This window comes from Pinus tabuliformis, chromosome 6 (assembly GCF_031772625.1).
Source record: "Pinus tabuliformis cultivar Carrire ecotype Pingquan chromosome 6, CPIR1, whole genome shotgun sequence".
Classification (NCBI taxonomy): Eukaryota; Viridiplantae; Streptophyta; class Pinopsida; order Pinales; family Pinaceae; genus Pinus; species Pinus tabuliformis.
In genome coordinates this window covers 973,567,558-973,588,867 of record NC_142292.1, presented here as the reverse complement: position 1 = coordinate 973,588,867, position 21,310 = coordinate 973,567,558, and the positions used below count along the sequence as shown (strand labels likewise).

General features: G+C 39.7%; 1 protein-coding gene across 1 annotated transcript in view; it reads left to right on the top strand.

Moving 5' to 3' along the window:
• The first annotated feature begins 241 nt into the window (after nucleotides 1–241).
• LOC149262243 (double-stranded RNA-binding protein 5-like) overlaps nucleotides 242–21,310 on the top strand; it is a 96,684-nt gene continuing 75,615 nt past the window's right edge. The window contains exon 1 of the mRNA XM_089383654.1: nucleotides 242–895. Coding sequence (XP_089239780.1) covers nucleotides 665–895 — 231 coding nt within the window. The 5' untranslated portion in view covers nucleotides 242–664. The remainder of the gene's footprint in view (nucleotides 896–21,310) is intronic.

Here is a 21,310-nt window from a genome sequence, read left to right as displayed (position 1 = left end):
CAATAACTTTTAAATTTTCTAATTTTCATACCTCTAATAAAAATTATAATTAGTTTTCATCCTTAATTTTTACACCTCTGATAAAAAAAAAAATTATGATTTTTCCTTTTGAGTGCTACCATCTAAAATATTAGCCTTTGACTAATAATTAATAAAAGTCTGTACTAATACAACAATATTATAATGGATGCATTTATGTACAGAATTGAATGTATATGTCGTGGGACTCGAGAAGGTAACTCTACCCATATACATTCAAGGCTCATCAGCATAAGACTAATCCACATAAACGTGAAACACGAGTATGCTGAGTTTTGTTAGATTAATGAATATGGGAAGTCTCTGGTAAGTCTCATTGGCCGATTTTGGTATTGATAAAATCGTTGGGAAACCTGGCACGTATCGTTATATTCACTCGTACACAGTACCCAAGCAGCACACGCGCGCTCTTTGCAGTAAATTATGACTGCTAACGTTCCTGTCAAATATCCTTGGGACGCTTGGGGTTTCGAAAGGCCTTAAATTTCCTGTTGTTGCTCAGGGAAATTGAAGGGTCACTCCTCCACTCGAATTCAACCCATGAATTGGGCTTTCTATAGGCTTCCTATTCTGCCCTGCACGGTAATTCAATATATCTGGAGGAGATTTGCAGACTTGTTATTTTATGGAGAAGGTAAGGCTACTGATGATTGCCCAAAAAAATCATTTGGCACTCCCCTCTTATGTATGCACAAAAGAGGGGCTTGATCATCTTCCCCGATTTAAAGCAACAGTTACGTTCAACGGACAAGTGTTCGAATCCGAGGAATTTCATAGGAAACAAAAGGATGCCGAAAATGCAGCTGCAAAAGTGGCTCTGAGATCCTTGGAAGAATGTGAAAATTCTACATTGCAGGTGAGATATCTCTTTATATAACTGTAACATGCATAACATGCAATCCTTTGGTTTGGAGTTATGATAAAAAGTGGTTTTTTAGTTAAACAGCTATTGAATTATAGTTATTATTAGTTTTCTTAGAAAAAAGCGTTTTATATTGCCAAAAATATTCATGAAAGGTGATGAAGTTACATCTATTTGTCACAGGGTCTTACAGATATGCCCTTCTAAGACTGATTTCCTACTCCTGTTGAACCATTTATTCTTAAAAGTCATCTTAATAATTATATTATTCATAACAAAAAGTACAAAATTCAGTTCTGTCTGAGCTTTCTCTATCTTCCTGTACATTTCATTACCTCTCTACTGCCAAAAACACTGAGAAACTTATAAAAACAGACATACAGAAACCACATACACCTGCATACATATTCGCATATGCCCAGCATACACAATCCAAGGGAAGAACAGACACAGTGTTTGGCTTGAGTAGCCAAGAACAAGATAAACATTGAACGGCTTATCTTGACCCGGAAGGACCAGAACAGCGCTGGTGGAGGGGACGTTCTGCTACTATTCCATCTGCTTGGACTGATGCATGTTGCTGGCTTTTTTCAAGGACTTCTACATCACCCATAAAACAGGCTCTGATGTTGGCTACATCATGTAGAATCTGCTGGATGTTTGAACCGTTGATGCTCTGGTCCAGAGCCATCGTTTTCAACTTCTTGTTAACTTTAAAGGGCTTTTCTCAGCCTTGCTTGTCTCAGTCAGCTTCCATTCCGCTGCCTCTTCATTCTCCATTTCCAGTTTGCCAAGGATTTCCATTTTAAGCTGTATGTTTTTAGAGACTATTGCAACTTTCTCAACGATTATCTATTTTTTTTTGTTGGTTTGACCCAGAGGGATTTGAACCTTGATTTCCTCATTTATATAATTCTTCATAACAGGGCAATCACCAATTCAACTACCCCGTGTGCATAGACAATTATCTATTTCATCTCGCATTCCCCACATTCCTTTCCATTATGTCCAATCTTGGTGAGATCTTGCTATAAATTGCCTCACTCTCCTCCCGCAGTTACTGTAGGGTGACAACTTATGGCTTCTTACTTTAACCTTGATACAAATTGATGCTGCATTTGGTTCATACCTCTATCTAGCTATCCTTGTCATTAATGGCATCGACCTGCCTTGTCATGCCCACCACTTCTCCCTTTTCTCTCCTCATGCGAGCTATCACTTCTGCATGCAGTGCAATCTCTTCCTAGGAATATGCCCTTAAATGCAAGAATTGGTATCTTAATCATCCCATTGACCTTAATAATCATAAGTTCCTGTTCTCCTTGGATGGCATGGTTTAGCTAACCACTCTACCACCTTATTTCTTGACCTCCTTGTGCGCAAGAAAGATACCTTCATTCCTTCCAACCCCTGTAGAATCCATTTTATCCTGCTTGTTATGAACTAATTGCTACAATTAGTGTTGAGATTCATGATAGAGAGGGATTGAATGGAACATTGGAACAACCATCAAACCCTAAAATTTGCAATAAATGGAGAAAATAACAGTATGACCCTAGAGAAATCTGCCAATAACAGCCAAGGCGACTCCAACAGTGCTAGAGCTAATCCATGGGAGTGCTAGATAGAAAACAAATCATGCACGAAAGAGAGAAAAATGCCCAAGCACAAGTGAACACCAAAGATATTGGTTCTCTTAGTTATAAAACACTTAAAAAAATGATGCGTATAGGGCCGGCTAAAGAATGGTCAAGAAGATCAGAAGATAATGATTTACAAATAACTCTTATGTATTATACACAACTCAAGAGGCAGAGTACCCTCCATAGGAGGGGTTATGGACAAACATAAGTTGACTAGGTCGACTTTAACCATAACCTAGTGTTATGGTAGGGTCTTGATATCCTTAAATTCAATTGCTCCATGACCTTCTCAGTCATAACATTTGAGGAGGCACCTGATTCTAGCATGCAGTTATGTAGAAGATAATCATTTTCTAGCAAAGAGATGAAGAAAAGTTGATGCTTTCATTCCCCTTGTCCTGATCCATGCTCTGCAAAATGACAATTGCATATTCATTTTCTCCTTCAAAAAATTTTCATTACTTTTCCCTCGAGGAACCTCTATGGATTTTAGCAACTTTTGTTTCTGGGAGGGTATCTTGGGGAGCTCTGCTATTGGAACCAAAACTTTAGCATCATTTATCCAACCAATTAAATCAATGTTTAAATCTGAAGTTGAAGGGCTGAAAGCTTCGGGAACATTCGGTTGAGGTTTACTTTGATCCTTACTCCCTTTTCTCTGATAAGTCACTCCCCTATGCCTTTCCATCTCAAGGATTTGTTCAGGTGTGGGCTTCAAACCATAAACTCTAGTAACATTATCATAAGCAACAATCACATTATTTGTAGTTTGACTTCTCTCCATATTTTCTATCCAATGTCGCATAGAAACAATATGCTTTCTGCTCACCATATTTATCTGCTCTAGATACTCATTAATGCTACTTGTTCCTGTAGGCTTTTCATCAATGATTTGGCAACAAATAGGACAAGTGGATTCTTCATGAAATTCGTTGCAAGGTCTTCAAAAAGGAGGAGCTTGGTGCTTAACCAAATTTGTTGTTTCCAACTGGTTAGGTGGCCTTTGATATTGGGGATGCCCTTTCTTTTGCCACCTATCAGTTTGTCTGGGATGGAACTTATTTTCTTGCGACCTTTACATGGCTGTTAGCCTATTCTGCATGACACTCATCTGACTAGCATGGTTGCTTCCATGGCCTTTATTAGTTGAGTCAATTCTTTTAAAGGGTCACTAGATGATTCTTTATTTTCTTAACTGACTGCTTTGTTCTTAGGCTCTTGAGGTTTTGAAGGAGTTCCCCTTGTGAAACCCGACAGGTTTGATTTACCTGAGGCTTGCATGTTTTTATCAATTTTCACGGTTGTTTGGGCAGCCTTTAGGCTTGTCAGTTCCCTATCGCTTAGTTGATATCTCATGTCATCACTGAAGTCCTCAATATAATAAATGAGAATAGAGGCGTCAAGATGTTTAATGTTAGTGTGAAAACTTTTGATCAAATCATTGAATATTTTATTAAATTCCTCCATTGTCTCATTTTCATTCTTCTTTGTTGTGATAAGTGAAGCCAACAAGTGCTGATGTTCTTTCTTATCGCCCCATCTCTCATTGAAGGTATCTGCATTTTGTTTGACAGTTGTGAACTTATTGTCATCTTGTTTTATGAACTAATTTAAAGCATCTTCCTCTAGAGACGCAACAACCAACTTCATCTTCACATCCTCATGGTTATTCTCATTACACCACTTACTAACACAGAGATTGAAATTTCTTAGGTGAGTTTTGGCACTTATTACATTATTCCCCTGAAAGGATGGTAATTTCTCCAAGGCTTTATCAGGTAGAGCATGAGGATAACCATTAATAGTAGAAAAATCAATACTGTCATAACGATCATCCATTTCTATTTGACAATTATTTAAACCAAAAAGTAAATTGATATCAGAGATTGATCTGTCTTTGAGATTACCAAGGAGTCTACGAGAAGCAAGTTTGTTTAATCTATTTCGAGTAACCTCTTCAAGTTTAGGAATGAAATCGATCAAACCCTTCGAGTTTCTTCTTGTAGAAGTTTTTAATAGTGGAGTCACCAGATGATCCAAATCAAGTTCTAATAACCAAAATCATACATCAAACAAAGAAAAAACAAAAAGGAAAACAATCATATTCCAGGTCTAAAAAGATTTGTTCCTAGCAACAACGCCAAAATGTGTTGGCACCACCTAATCCACACCTTGGGTCACATGGAAGAAATCTTCAATCCACTGGGTGTAGCCTTGGGGGCGAGTTTTCAGTCGAGTTGGCTGTCACTCTATCTTGACTCCTCTGTTTAGGCTAACTCCTAGCGAAGCCAAGGGGGGGTAGTCCCCAAAAATAACCAAGGTTGATTAGGCTATAGCAAAATAAGAAATTATTCTAGGAGTTAATTCGATTACTCAAGAGTACATTAACCAACAACATATAATTTATATGATTGACAAGTAGATAATCAAATGACAAATTTGAATAACAAGATAGACCATTGCCAAAAGTAAATGCTTGAGTTGTTGAAAAAAACTTGAGCAAATGTAATCGTGGCCCAAATAAAATATGTCGTCGAATGTTTTGGAGAGTTGCTCTTGGTAATGTTTATTATGGTTGAGTTCACTTGGAAGTATTAAAGTGAGTGCAAACTGCAAAATGGAGAGGCAAATATGTTAATCCACATGTGATTGCAAGAAGAGTAAATTAATCTATGGTTTGCTTCGTTTGTGGCTTTTATCCTTCAAATGAAAACAAATGAGTCACTTGGAGATCCAATAGGAAGAAACTTGGTTTCATGGCATCCTTTGATTTCACAAGTCAACAACAAGTGTTTCCAAACTCACAATAAAAGTAGAAAGGTTTTTCCTAATTAAACTATTCAGCCAACACAAGTTCCTCTCTGAATCATGACAAAGGTCAAGCTTTTTATCATGATGGCCAAGAGCATAACAAGAACTTGGAGGGGAAAATTTGTTATCTTATTTGTAGAAAAGAAATCTATTTAAAAAAAAATGAAATCTAATCAACAATTTGAATGAAATCTAAACTAAGAAAATGAATGTTTTGTGGTGCTTGGGTTTGTTCCTTTAAGTTAATTTTAACCTAATTAGGGAAACCTTGAAAATGAGACAAAACACTAAATCCCCCTGAGGTAGTGGGAATGGGATGCCTAGGGGACTCCCACTAGCTCCCTCAAGATTACAACGATGTTTTAGAAGGTTTGGTACCCTTAAAGGAAATGGACCGTTGACCTTGTTGTCGCTCAAATTGTACAACTTTATGCGACAACGCTTAGGGAAGGGGTTGTCACTCTGATCCCTGCCCTCTCCGTTTAAGCTATATCCTAAATGTAGGCTAAGGGGGGTAGTCCCTATGAATGAGATGATGAGAAACTTGTTGGAAGCCAACAAGTTAAGGAGGTACAACTAAATGACCTAACAACTTGATTTAAAATTAGGTGACAAGTAAGATTATTAAGCATAAGAAGATTAGATTTCTTGAGATTATAAATGAGATACTAGTGCCTTCAAGATTAATTACTTGCACAATTAATGCACCAAGTTACTGGATGAACAGTTGCTGCAAGGTGCAAAGTCTGTCCTAAATGAATTGCGGGACCTAATCTAATGTGAGATGCAAGATCTTGGTAAATTTTAATTAGATGCCTAGTCTAGGTGAATCCTTGTTCTCAATTCTTTTGAAGCTAGTCTCAAATGCAAGTTGTAGAGAGAATCCCAAAGGAAGGAGGCTAAGGCCAATACCTCCAGTGGGGTTCTAACCACCTAAGTGCCTCCGTTCCTACAAGGGATTACCCACAAGAGAACTGCAATGTCAGCTATGTTGACTGCGAATGAGGGTCTGGATTCCTCAAATTGTGTGAAGAAGGTGGTCCTAACTCTCCTACAACCAAGCTTATGCTTGGAGGTAAATTTTAGAGATGCACGTCTAACTTAGAATGAAGGTGCAGATTATAAGTGATTGCTTCAATGAGATTATAATATTTGAAATGCTTCAATATGACAATATCACTTGAAAGATGACTATAACAATTGAAAGAAGCACTTAGAGAACACTTTGGCAATAATCCCAATGAAACGAGGATAGCAATATCAATTATCCAAGATGCTTATTAGAGCTTCTCAATTTGTCAATTAGATCACATTCCAGTCCTCTTATGTTATTTAGCAATTAGGAACAAGAACAAATTAGAGCACAATTATGGGAACAATTACAAACCAGTTAGACACAATAGAGATTTGTAATTTTCCCTTTAGCACAATTGTAACCAAAACCAGTAAGCACAAGGAGAGATGAGATTGCTAACAGTGATATGCAATATAAGAAGACACTAACTCATGCATTCAGCTACCAATGAGATGTTTATGCAAGAGTGCAACGATGCAAGAATGATAGCTTATTCTCAAGAGCAGAGAGAAACTAATGCAACAGGTTGACCAATGCTTTCAAGGGCACAATGATAATGCACCAGATATGATGTCCATCAGATCAGACCACTATTAACATGAAAACAGTCCCAAGAATTTCTTGCAAACAAGATAATTTAACCCCTTAAATGATTACTTAATGTTCCTTAAGTGTATTAGGCTTAAAAGGACTTAATTTTAGAGCAAAATCTCAAAGATTACACTGCTGCAACATTCATATCAGATCTCTGAAATTTATATCAGACCTTAGAACTGTACAAGACAGTCATAAACAATCAACTAGAACAATGATTTAAGCCTTCAAAGTTAGTGTTTGATACCTTTAGGTGATCTGCCTTATTATAGGTTAGTTCTTGTCTTAGATCTTGAATGATATACCACTGTTATGTTCAACTTCAGATCTAATATTTTTATGACAGTCAAAAGAGAATGAAGATGGGGGAAGAGCAAACCCTTGAGGCCAAGAGGCCTAGTTCCTATGACAAGTATGCCAAGTGAGCCTATTCACAAGAGAGTCTCAATATACGACTTGCTTGCCCCAGAGGCAATATGAAAGGTTCTCTAAGAAGGGCCAAGAGGCTCCTAGGGTCTAGGTTTTGGGAATGAGACCTCTTAAGGAGGACCTAGTCCTAAAAACCCTTATGCAGATGCAGTTTCCGAATCATATTTGTAGAATTAGCTTTGAAAAGTTGCGGGACCACATGGGGCCAAGTGGACCCAAAATTAGGTCAAGTAAGAGGGATTGGTCACTCAAGAAGGGGCTTGACCTAATTGTGGAAGAGAAGATGATCAGTGGACAAATATTCGTCGAATAGAATACAATGATCCAAATGAGGTCACTAGCCAAGGGAAACCTAGGGGGAAAACGGTCCTCGAGCTAGGGCTTACAATATCTCGAGATCCCACCATCGGATTTGCTTCATAATTGGAGGGTCTCTAGAGAAAACTCCAATGCAGTTGTGGACCAAAAATCGAAGTGTTTTGATGGATAGATTGTGAGATAATTGATGCCCTAGGTGACCTATGTAGGCTAGACCTAGAAAGAAAGAGAGAAAGGTAAGAAAAATATGGTTTAGGGTGACCACCTATGGAGGACTAGTGCCTAATTTTTTGGGAGAAATGGAGTCAAGATGATTACAATGTTTGGGATGGTTTCACTCCATCAAGGAGGCCTTTAGAACAATTTTGCATGACAATTAGGGCATGGGATGATTGCTTCAAGGTCATTATACTTCGATGTGCAATATGTGATGACTTATCAAGATAAATATATCTTTAGGAACATTCACTTATTCAAGCATGGCCCATGACAGGATGCAACACTATAAAAAGACAAATTTCCACCATTTCACACAATAAAAGCAACGAATTTTAGCCTAGTATAGTGAAATTCCCCATCAACATGCGACATAAGAAAATGATAGAATTAAAAGAGAACTTACATGTGAGAAAAAGTATATCCAATCATCATCATATGCCAATATAGAAGCTCCAAGACAAAAATGAAGAGATCCAAACATCAAAATTTACCATCCACCCAATTTCATCCCCTAAAGAGAATAGCGAAAATATCACAAGAGAATATGATCCAATCCAAGTGATGATGAGAGAATGAATCAACTCATCATCTATTTGTACAATGTCTAATGAATTCAATTTAGCTTATTTTGGCCTAATTTAGCCCTTAGAATAAAATAATGTGCAAAATAACAAGTACTTTTGGTGACAAGCCCACCAAACTAGCTCAATAACAAAGGAGTAAGCCTCTCAAGAGGGTTGAATGATCAATAACATGTGTTGTAGGGCCTTAGCGCAGGCCTAATGAAGTCCATAGGTGCCATAATGTGAAATGGGACTCCCAATATAGTGGACAAGGGGTTGGCCCCTTGTTCTCTAAGTAATAAACCTGTGGTGCTCCCAAATGGATGTGGGGGCACACAAACGTCCTTATGGATCTCCAAACAGATCGAAGATGCTTGTAGACCATCTACAAGGGCTAGGATGATGATATAAGTGATGCCACATCATCATATAGATCCTGAACCATCTGCCAAGTTTATGGTGCAACTATGGAGCCGGTTGGGTATGGTGAACCAGGTATATCTTCTTTGTCCAATAAGTGAACCACGAGCAATCTATGAATGACTCTGGGGATCCATGGAATGCTATCTGCTACTGTGGAGGCCCATGGCTCTCTACACACACCCTACATATGCCAATGTAGCCCTCTGGAGGGTTAGGACCTCGTATAGGGAGACCAAACCCAAAATGGAGACCATCTGTAATCCTGCATAAGATCCAATGCGTCCCCTTGCCCTCTAGTACACCAAGTCATTAAATAAATCAAGTAAGAGAGTTTACAAACCATGGAAAACAGGTGGGCACTTCATAATGGCATGCTCTTCCATAATGGGCTTTGGCATGTGTAAATGTCTCCAAGCTCAAAGGGAGGTTAACCAAACACCCTATTAGGTGGTTTCTGCTCCTAAAGGGGGTGGTATGTCCATGGTACATCCTTCAAATGGTGGTGGCATGTGATAAAGTGATGGAACAAAGTAGGGGATGAAGGGGAAAACCTGGGTCACATGCCATGGTACAAGGGTAGCTAATGAAAGGGAAGCCCATACTTGGGTAAATGATGTGTAGGAGGGAGCAATTGTGGTACTTGAGTTACCCAACCTTGATTTTTCCACCTTTCATCATATGCCTTTTGCCTTTTATGATTTTTCATTGGTTAACTGCTCGGGGCTCAAGGGAATGAGAGCATGATGTGTAAAGTATAACAGTGGATACCCCCTTTAAGGTGGGGCAACTCATCGCCCACCAGGGGTTGGGATAGTCATGGGTTCCTGAATGCTAAAGGAGGCTCATATACGGCCTATATGAACCACTGTGATGGCCATGGAAGGGGGTAGAGCTCATGTATTGGCTTTTGCCCACGTGCTAAATGTGTTTGTCTCGACCATCTTTTGCATTTTGTGGTACAATTTCCTGTTGAATGTGGCCAATTATGCTTTTCCTTTTTTTTCTTCTTTTGCATCAACCTCCGGGCATCGTTCCAGGCCTGACCCAAGGTGTGGGCAAAGGGGAGGGGGTGGCTGACCCTTTGTGGACCCAGTGGAGGAATGTGGACCCAGGTGGGAGGAGTGATGAATGGGATTATAATGAGTGGAAGGGGGGTGATATATGTGGATCGGGGAGTGGGACCACACAACCAAAATTGAGGTTTTCCATGTAGTACCATCCCTAAAGCCCAAAGGTCAGTAAAAGAGATCCCATGGGACTAGGGTACAAGGTTAACATCCAAAAGAGATCTACGGGACAAGAGCACAAACCTATTCCACTCTTTTTTCCATATCCCCCCATTAATCCATGCCCAAGAGTTTCTATGATAAATAAACTAAAATACTTAATCACCAAATGACAACGCATACCTGTAGGTTTGGGAGGCCCACCTTCAAACATACGATCATGATAGATGGGTGAGGGACCACATGGATGGCTCAGGTGGCAGAGAAATGGCTGCCGATTGAGGACCATCATGGAGAAATTTTTTCTCCTAGGGATATCACCCACAAAATGGTGGGTAACATCTGGCTCCAACTGGGACATGAGTTCTTAGACAAGTGCACAAAGCTACTTGAACGGGAGGTCATGCAAACAACAACATTCTCTTGGTTACCGTAGACCTATTACTTACACATACCAAATACTAAACGCATGGGGAAACACGTTTCTATGGTCTCTTATGATCATCCATGCTTAGTGTTGGGCCATAAAATCGACACGAAAGTAAATATAATGCAAATTTAATCTAAATGCATCTAATCTACCACGAGAAATAACATATGATGTTAGTTCTAATGAGAAAATGAGCATTCAATGCATCCTAACCTAACATGCATACAATGAAGCTAATATTAAGTGTAATCATAAAGCCAGTGCAACCAACATATCATCAAATCAATATAAATATGCTTGCCTATATGATTACTCATGCGGCAAATCCCAAAGCGAATGCAAACTCAAGCACAGGGAGGATGCTGTGGGCAGGAGATGGGAAAATATGGTTTCCATGTGAGGTAAAAGGAATCCCTAAGAGAAGGAACACGAGTCAATCTAGAGATGCAGAGCCTTCCCTCTAAGTACACAATGGTGGAATGAATGATTATCCCTAAGAACTTTTTATCGTGATCATTACTCATAATATTGTGCTTTGTAGTTGCCATAAGGTTGTGATGAGAGGGGAATGAAGGGTGAGGGAAAGAAGGAGTGCAACAAATAGGTTGCTCAAGGTGATGGTCACATTGGAGAGGGGAGGTCATGGAGTGATCAAAACCTTGAGGGTGTGTCCAAGGAGGTAAAGTATAATCAATGAGGGGCTCTTCCTTGACACTATACTCGGAAGGGGGAAGGGCTCATGGTCACTTGAGATCATATGACAAGGGGTGAGGGAATCATTTGATGAAGACTCAAGATGATGAACAATAGAAAAGGGCAAAGGGGAAGGTGAAGTCTCAACGAGATCCTTTTCCTGAAAATCCAACTCTAGAGGCTCAAGTGATTTGAATATACTCCCAAAATCACAAGGGAGGTAGGTATGAGCAAGGGCCTTATCAATCCTATCATTGTTGGTATCAAAGATAGGGTCTTCCCAAAAAGGAGAATCAATCATCTCCAATTGCTCCCTTTCATGCAAGGGAAAATGATAATTCTCCTTCCCAAGGGTATCGATGGATATGTCATCATAAACAATGCTCGAGAGAAAGGGAGGACCACTCTCAACCTCATCCTCCTTGTCGGTGTCATAAATGGGAGCACTGTCAAATTGAGGACTAACAATTTCCCATTTCTCCTTTTCGATGTGGAAATAACCTACAATGTCATTTTTCAAGGGGCTAATGGGATCACCTTCTTCAAGGTTCTCAAAAGGAGAATCATCAGGAGTAATATCCTCGAGAAAGGCAAGGTAAGTCTCAATTTCACTTTCCATAGACTAAGCGCATGTGTTTTCAAAGTCATCTTGTTCATCATGTGGACCAATGAGGACTCATTTTCCTGCTCATCATTAAGATCCTCAAGGCTATCTCCAACTCCTTCATCTTGACTAATGAGACCTTCCCTTCAGAGGGCTTCCTATAGGCTTTCACAAGCAGCTTCATTAGCTTGGAATTTGGGTCCCTTATACTATATGAATTTGTTAAGCAACACGATAAAACATGAAATGCTTTCAGGCTCTCACGAGTCAAGCAAACTTCGGTGCTTGTGTTCAATAGAAGCAATAAATAACTCCATGAGGTTGTCTAGATGAACCACATTAACTTTGGAAGCATGCTTAATAAGTTTTGCTATGTGGTCCATTACTGTAGATGGATCACCCTCAAACTGTGGCATATTTTGCATAAACTTCCAATGCAGGATATTTGGGTATCCTAGAACCCATGTGATATCCAAAGCAGGAAACCACTCATGAAGCTTTTTAGAAGCCATTGATCTTTATATATATCATGGGAGTTGCTAGGGTGAACTAAAATTGCCTTAACAAATGCTTGCTTCATAAGCATTGACTTTGAAGTTTAATGAAGAACTAGGGCTTCATTCTTCCAATGGCATCACCAATAATGATATGTCAATATGTCGTATGGGGAACAAAACAGACGTCTCGTGTCCCCGACAACGGCGCTAAAATGTTACCACTCAAACTAGTACGGGTCCTAGAAGGGGATCTTAGAGGGGCCATTGCAAGTCAAGGGAAACAATGGAGCAATAGCCCACAGTTACCTTAGCTAAACCTCCCTACTCTTTACGGACTTTCACCGATGGGAGGAGACCCGGTATGAAGGGATTCACCTAGATAAATGGGTCAATAAAGGGAAAAGAGTGATTCCTGAAGAGGCCTATTTACAAGAGGGCCAATATATGGCTTGCTTGCCCCAGAGGCAAGATGAAAGGCTCTCTAAGAAGGGCTAAAAGGGTCCTAGGGGCTGGGTTATGGGAATGAGACCTCTTAAGGAGGGACCTAGTCCTAAAAACCCTTATGAAGAAAAAACCCTTATGAGGACTCGATTTCCAAATGGTCTTTGTAGAATTAGTTTTGAAAATTTTGTAGAATTAGTTTTGAAAAGTTGCGGGACCACACTGGGCCAAGTGGATCCAAAATTAGGTCAAGTAAGAGGGATTGGTCACTCAAGGAGGGGATTGACCTAATTGTGGAAGAGAAGAGGATCAATGGAAAAATCTTCTTGGAATAGAATACAATGATCCAAATGAGGTCACTAGCTAAGGGAAGCCAAGGGCCAAAAACGGTCCTTGAGCTAGGGCTTACAATATATCAAGATCCCACCGTCGGATTTTCTTCAAATTTGGATGACCTTTAGAGAAAACTATAATGCAATTGTGGGCTGAAAATCAAAGTGATTGGATTGCTAGATTGTGAGATAATTGATGCCCTAGGTGACCTATGTAGGCTAGACCTAGAAAGAAAGACAGAAAGGTGAGAAAAATATGCTTTAGGGTGATCACCTATGAAGGACCAGTGTCTAATCCTTTGGGAGAAATGGAGTCAAGATAATTCCAATGTTTGGGATGGTTTCACTTCATCAAGGAGGCCTTTAGAACAATTTTGCATGGCAATTAGGGCATGGGACAATTGCTTCAAGGTATTTATACTTTGATGTGCAATATGTGATGATTTATCAAGATAAAAATATCTTTAGGAACATTCACTTATTCAAACATGGCCCATGACATGATGCAATACTATAAAAAGACAAATTTCCACCATTTCACACAAGAAAAGCAACAAATTTGAGCTTAGTATAGCAAAATTCCCCAGTAACATGCATGTGACATAAGAAAATGATAAAATAGAATTAAAAGAGAACTTGCATGTGAGAACAAGTATATCCAATCATCATCATATGCCAATATAGAAGCTCCAAGACAAAAATGAAGAGATCCAAACATCAAAATTCATTCATCCATCCAATTTTGTCCCCCAAAGAGAATAGCAAAAATCTCACAAGAGAATATGATCCAATCCAAGTGATGATGAGAGAATAAATCAACTCATCATCTATTTATACAATGTCTAATGAATTCGATTTAGCTTATTTTGGCCTAAGTTAGCTCCTAGAATAAAATAGTGTGCAAAATAACAAGTACTTTTGGTGACAAGCCCACCAAACAAGCTCAATAACAAAGGAGTAAGCCTCTCAAGAGGGTCTAATGATCGATAACATGTGTCTTAGGGCCTTAGAGGAGGCCTAAGGAAATCCATAGGCGCCATAATGTGAAATAGGACTCCAAAAATAGTGGACAAGGGATTCGCCCCTTATTCTCCAAGTAATAAGCCTGTGGTGCTCCCAAATGGATGTGGGGGCACACAAATGTCCTCACGGGTCTCCAAACAAATCGAAGATGCCTGTAGACCATCTGCAAGGGCTAGGATGATGATATAAGGGATGCCACATCATCATATAGATATTGGACCATCTGCCAAGTGTATGGTGCAATTGTGGAGCTAGCTGGGCATGGTGAACTAGGTGCATATTCGTTGTCTAATAGGTGAACTAGGAGAAATCTATGAATGACTCTGAGGATCCATGGAATGCTTTCTGCTACTGTGGAGGCCTATGGCTCTCTACACACACCCTACATGTGCCAATGTAGCCCTCTGGAGGGTTAGGACCTCGTATAGGTAGACCAAACCCAAAATGGATGCCATCTGTAATCTTGCATAAGATCCAATGCGTCCCCTTGCCCTTCAGTACACCAAGTCATTAAAGAATTCAAGTAAGAGAGTTTACAAACCATGGAAAATAGGTGGGCACTTCATAATGGCATGCTCTTCCATAGTGGGCTTTGGGATGTGTAAATGTCTCCAAGCTCAAAGGGAGGTTAACCAAGCATCCTATTAGGTGGTTTCCGCTCCTAAAGGGGGTGGTATGTCCATGTTACATTCTTCAAATGGTGGTGGCATGTGATAGAGTGGTGGAATGGAGTAGGGGATGAAGGGGAAAATCTAGGTCACATGCCATGGTACAATGATAGCTAATTAAAGGGTAAATGATGTGTAGGAGGGAGCAATCATGGTACATGAGTTACCCCGACCTTGATTTTTCCACCCTTCATCATATGGATTTTGCCTTTTATGATTTTTCATTGGTCAGCTGCTCAGGGCTCAAGGGAATGAGAGCATGATGTGTAAAGTATAGCAGTGGATACCCCCTTTAAGGTGGGGCAACTCATCGCCCACCAGGGGTTGGGATAATCATGGGTTCCTGAATGATAGAGGAGGCTCATCTAGGGCCTATAGGAACCAGGGTGATGGCCATGGAAGGGGGTAGAGCTCATGTATTGGCTTTTGCCCACGTGCTAAATGTGTTTGTCCCAACCATTTTTTGCATTTTGTGGTACAATTTCCTGTTAAATGTGGCCAATTATGCATTTTCTTTTTTTTATTATCTTTTCTTTTGCATCAACCTCTGGGCATCGTTCCAGGCCCAACCCAAGATGTGAGCAATGGGGAGGGGGTGGCTGAAACCCAATGGAGGAATGTGGACCCAGGTGGGAGGAGTGATGAATAGGATTATAATGGGCAGAAGGGGGGGTGATATATTTGGATCGGGGAGCGGGACCACACAGCCAAAATCGGGGTTTCCCATGTAATACCATCCCTAAAGCCCAAAGGTCAGTAAAAGAGATCTCACGAGACTAGGATCCAATGTTAACATCCAAAAGAGACCTAGGGGACAAGAGCATAAACCTTGTCCACTCTTTCCGCCAAATCCCCCCCCATTAATCCATGCCCAAGAGTTTCCATGATAAGTAAACTAAAATACCCAATCACCAAATGACAAGGCGTACCTGTAGGTTTGGGAGGCCCACCTTCAAATATACGATCATGACAGATGGGTGAGGGATCACATGGCTGGCTCAGATGGCGGAGAAATGACATAATGAGTTTTTTGGTCGCTGCTGACTGAGGACCATCATGGAGAAATTTTTTCTCCTAGGGATATCACCTACAAAATGGTGGGTAACACGACCAAGCCAAATTCCTCTGCAACCTCCTTCAACGAGTCAACAAAGTTGATATGAGCCACAATTATTTTGATTTCCTCCACAAAATTGGCTTGAAAGTCTTTTAGTGATAAAATACTTCTGAAAAAAACCCTAGTTGCAGTAGAAAACAAGCCCTCTAGGGCTAGCGGTTCCCTCTTAGAGGCTAGGCGTTGAGAATCTGGGAGCTAGGCCTTGTAGATTGAGATCTCTAGGCTCTAGATCCACCCTCCTTGGTTGAACACTCTTCTCCAAAGGGCTAGACGACTCCTCCTTAGGTGAATATAGGCCCAAAACCTAGCCGTCTAGGCTAGGTGAGGGTCTCAAGTCTCTTGCTTTAGATTTGTACATGAATCCTTGTGCTGATGGCACCTGCAAGTCAAATAGATATATCCATCCACAAGATCTAGAAAAAAATTGAAAAATAAAATATCAAAAATCCAAATTATATACAAAATAGAAAGGTAATTACAAGGGTTAGTAGGAAAATATTTACAAACTAATTTACGAATTATTCACACTATTCACAATAAAATCCAAGCTCTAATTAGCAAATAAATCTTTTTAACCCAAATAAAATTTGAAAATAATTGACAGGAATAATTTTTACTTGATGTACGAGCCAAAATTCTACACAATAAATCGTTAGATAAGCTTAGAGTCCAAACAAGGTGTGGTTACCTCAAAGTCCATGAATTTGGGGCTTACCTAAGGGCTTAATCACCTTAAGGTCTCTACACACTCGAAAGATAGATTATTAGTTTCAAATGTGTTCGATTCACACAAATAGACTAGAGATCTAGAGATCCCTGCTAGATCTACTAGCTTCAATGTGTTTATTCTAGCCCAATACTTAAAGCAAGATATTTGTGCTAATAGATAATCCAACCACTGGCTATGAAACAATAATCTTCAGTTAAAGAACAAAATTAGAGCATTAAACCCATTCAACACATACCATGAATCATCAAGCGAGAGACACCTTGAATTGAAATCTCAAAGACATTTTATTAATGCAAAATGTTCCAGCAGAGCTTAGCTCAGTACATTTTTTTTTTCGATGATTGAATGAGGAGAAAAATGCCTCCATATATAGCAAGTGAGAGGGATCAACCCCTCCAAGTGGAAATAACGACTAGTTGCATCAATCCATGGCTTGATCCATGTGGAAAAATTTTAATCCCTTGATTAACTGGCACAAATCTCCAAAAAATTTCGATCTTCCTTGTTCTTTGTGCTGGAGGGTCAATCTTTGATTTTTGTACCAAATGACTTTGGGAACACCTGTAAAATTTAGTCCCAAAATATGAAATTTTCCAAGTGAATTTATTTAAAAAAATGAGAAAATCTAGTTTGAACAACCAAGAAAAAGCTAACTAAAGCTAGCTCTCTTAGATGTTTGTTATTTGTTGTTGAAACAACAAACAATTTGCACTAAGATTTGCCAAATATATCAATGGTAGCTTAGAAAAGGTAACTGTTGAAAATAGTAGGGAGAAATGTTTCTTGACTTGTGCCTTAGTCAAGAAGACCTCATGATCAATCTTCCTTTAGCATGCATGAGTTCCTACGAAGTTAGGATGAGTTCATGAAGCAATTTAACTCATGCATATAGTTGGAGGCTTAGTTTGCTTTTCTCCTAGTGCGAGTTAGATTTGGAAAAGGACAAGTGAAAAGTCTCAATGTTTATTTGTGGCTAGGACGAGTTACAAGAGTCAGTTAGACTCAGTTAACTAGGAAATCACAAGTCCGAGTTCCAAAAATAAACTTGCAAGATTTAGCTGAGTCGAATTGCTTATAAGGAGGTCAAAAGGCACAATCGTACATCATTATTGAGCACGAGTTTATGTGAATAATATTATTGTGGGAAGAATGTATTAAGGAGCAACCTATATGCAAACTTAAGGCAAAGAACTCCTTGTGGATATGCACTAGGAAATATGGATAAATCCCTATAGAATATGAGCCTATTTTGCTATAGGAAATAGGGATTTTCAGTACTAGGAAATAGGGCTCAGGCTGTGCAAGGATTTAGGGAGCAGGATTAGGTCTTTAAGGAGAGAGGTTTCAAGCTTAGGTCAAGCAGTGAAATAGGTGTGTTCTCTATTGAAACATTGTAGCCATGTAAAGAGATCAATTGCTCAATCTCTGTTAGTAAGATTCTACAACAAAGTAAAGGGTTTTCCCAGTTGGGTTCCCTAGAAAATTTTGTGTTATTGTATCGTATGAATGTGTTTTTAATTCTGTTCTATTCTACTGCAAATTGGCAGAGAAATTATGTGTTTTGGTGGTTACAAATTAGTTTCATATTTGTTTATTCAAGCAGTAGCAAAATTTCAAGGAAATTCTACAGTAACCAAAAAACAGTTTAGAGATTTTAACTTAGAAAAATCCTAGAAAAATCTAATGCAATTTCGTAAGACTTTGGATAATGAGTGTCATGGTAATATACATTGACTCTAGACTTATACAAAACCACTAAGGCCTAGGCATTAGGACGTGTGAAAATTTCATCTATTGTAGCAACTGGAAATTATTTTCCTAATTGTAAATTTAATTATGCAGTGTATTTGCTATGGCAAACAATGAATAAAATCACCACTGCAATTTTCACCATAAAAATATTGCGGAAAACAAAATACTGGAAATTGAGAAATTCTAGCACATACAAGAATTTTGACACCGTTATTTTTGGACAATTGTCCCCAGAAAAACCCAACTTTGGAAAATTGATGCAATAGATGAGGGTTTTATTATTATTCTTCAGCAGCAAATCTGAGTAATTGGATGCCAAACTAGCAATCCAATATGAAAGAATCATTGGCAAAATTATTCCGAGGATTTTTCCTCACCCCATAGCTGATTTCAACTCCCAAAACTGGCCCCTTAGCAATTCACACTTCCTTCTGCGTTAGCTTTTGTGTAGTACTTGGGCAGGCCTTGCTGCTGTTACCTCTGGAAACTCTTGAAATCTTCGCTTCGCTTCTTTGTGGCTCTGGAACGATTCACTGGTCCTCTTGATCAAAATCCCGACTACTAGCTATTGAATTGACTGCTCCCCCAACTAGATTGATCTGTTCTGTTGTTGTTGCCTGTGCAATCCTTGCACAATCCCTCTGGGCAAACTCGCACTCCCTTAATCTGACTCTTTCGGCACTAGAAACCTCCAATGCAATACTGCCTCACTCCGCTGCCACTTGATACTCGATCCTGGATCAAATCCTCTTGCTAAATCACTCTGCTTCTAGAAATTCGATCTGCCTAGATCACTGAGTGTTTGAATTGGTGTATTCTCCATCTACCCACTGACTTCTTCTTATAATCTTTTGTTGGATCTCCAATGACCAAGATTATAACTTAATCAAGGGCCTAGATTAATTTCTTGTCGATCTGTGTGAGTTTCTAGATGATTCACACATTATCTTAATTAATTCTGATTAATTAACCAGTTTTCCTAAGTTTAGACTTAGGAAACATTAACAAATAGGTTAATAATCTAATTGAGACGCTTTTAGGTGGAATTTCCATAAATGATTTCTGGTTTTGGAGAACTCTTGTATTCTAGCCTCTCCACAAAGTTTCGAGACTGGAGACCTTTGATGCTACAAAAACTAACACTCCCTCTTAGCGAGGAAGGTGTTCTAGTGTCGAAGTGCTACAACATCCTGTCTTTGTATCACCCTCTGTCACGCTACTGATGCCTGGCCACTGTGAGTGCCTGCCACTGCCCATCAACCATTGCGCAACTCTAATGCTGCATCTGTGCTGCCGCTGACACTACTATACTGCTGCCAACTCTGCATCTGCACTACAACTCCCTCTCATCTGTTGCTGTTGCAAGTGCAACAACTGCAACTGAGAAGCATCCAAAATAAACTGTCCCAACTACTGAAATGGGTTCTCCACCATACCCATCTGTTCTTTGAAATAGACGAATTTAGCTCTACCTAGAGCTTTAGTGAGTATATTTGCAACTTGATTATTTGTGGGAACATACTGTAGCTGGACCACTCCACGTTGCACACAATCTCTCATGAAATGACATCGAATATCTATGTGTTTTGACTTGTCATGAAACACTGGATTCTCAAAGAGCTTGATCCAACTTTGATTCTCACAGTAGACACTAGTTGCCTCCATCCTCTGCTTGAACAAGCTTGTCGGTAGCTTCCAAAGCCATATAGCTTTGCACGTAGCTGTGCTTGCTGCGATATACTCGACTTCTGCAGAGCTTAGTGCTACTAACTTCTGCTTCCTGCTACACCAAGAAACCACTCCGATCCAACGCTGAAGTAGTACCTAGAGGGTACTCTCCTATCCCTTGAACTGCCTACCCAATTTGCATTTGAGAATCCACATAGTTTGATCTTATCCACTCGGGTATATCTCAATCCATAATTGATTGTGCCACACACATACCTCAAAATATGCCTTGTTACTGCCCAATGTACTCTCTTTGGTTCTACCATAAACTGCCTGAGGGTGTTAACTACAAGGTAGATATCTGGCCTAGTGTTGACCAGATACATGAGAGAACCGATAAGCTGTTTATACAAGGTGGGGTTAACAACCTTGTCATCTGACGCATTTATCTTCTTCCAGTTGGTGATCATGGGCGTAGACATGGGTCTACAATCCTGCATTCTGAACCTCCTCAGAATATATATAGGGTATCTTTCCTTGCCCAAGGAAGATCTCCTCGTCCTTCTGCCATACTTCCAATCTTAGGAAATAATGCATCAACCCTAAATCCTTCATATCAAACTCTGCTGGCATGTTCCTCTTGCAGCCGTCTATAAGCCTTGATGATCCAGTCAGGAAGAGATCATCCGCATACAATACTAGGATGAGTGGCTCACCCTCTACCATCAAATAGTAAAGGTTGGGATTTGTGTCACTCTTGACGAATCCCATCTATTGCTAGTAGCTATCAATCCGACCATACCATGCCATGGGAGATTGCTTGAGTCTGTATAAAGCTTTCTTCAGTTTGCACACATGAGTGCACCTCTCATGATTCTCGAAGCCCTCTAGCTGTTTATGTACACCTCATCCTTTATCACGTCGTTCAAGAATGTTGTCTTGAAGTCCATCTGGTGAATCTTCCATCCCATCTAAGCTACTAGGGATATAACTAACTGGATAGAAGTGTATCTGGAAACTGGGGCAAAGGTCTCCTCATAATCTAACCCTTCTTTCTATGCATACCTCTTTGCTACAAACCTAGCCTTGTACTTCTCCACGCTATCATCTGCAACATACTTGATCTTGTAGATCCATCGAGAACCTACAACTG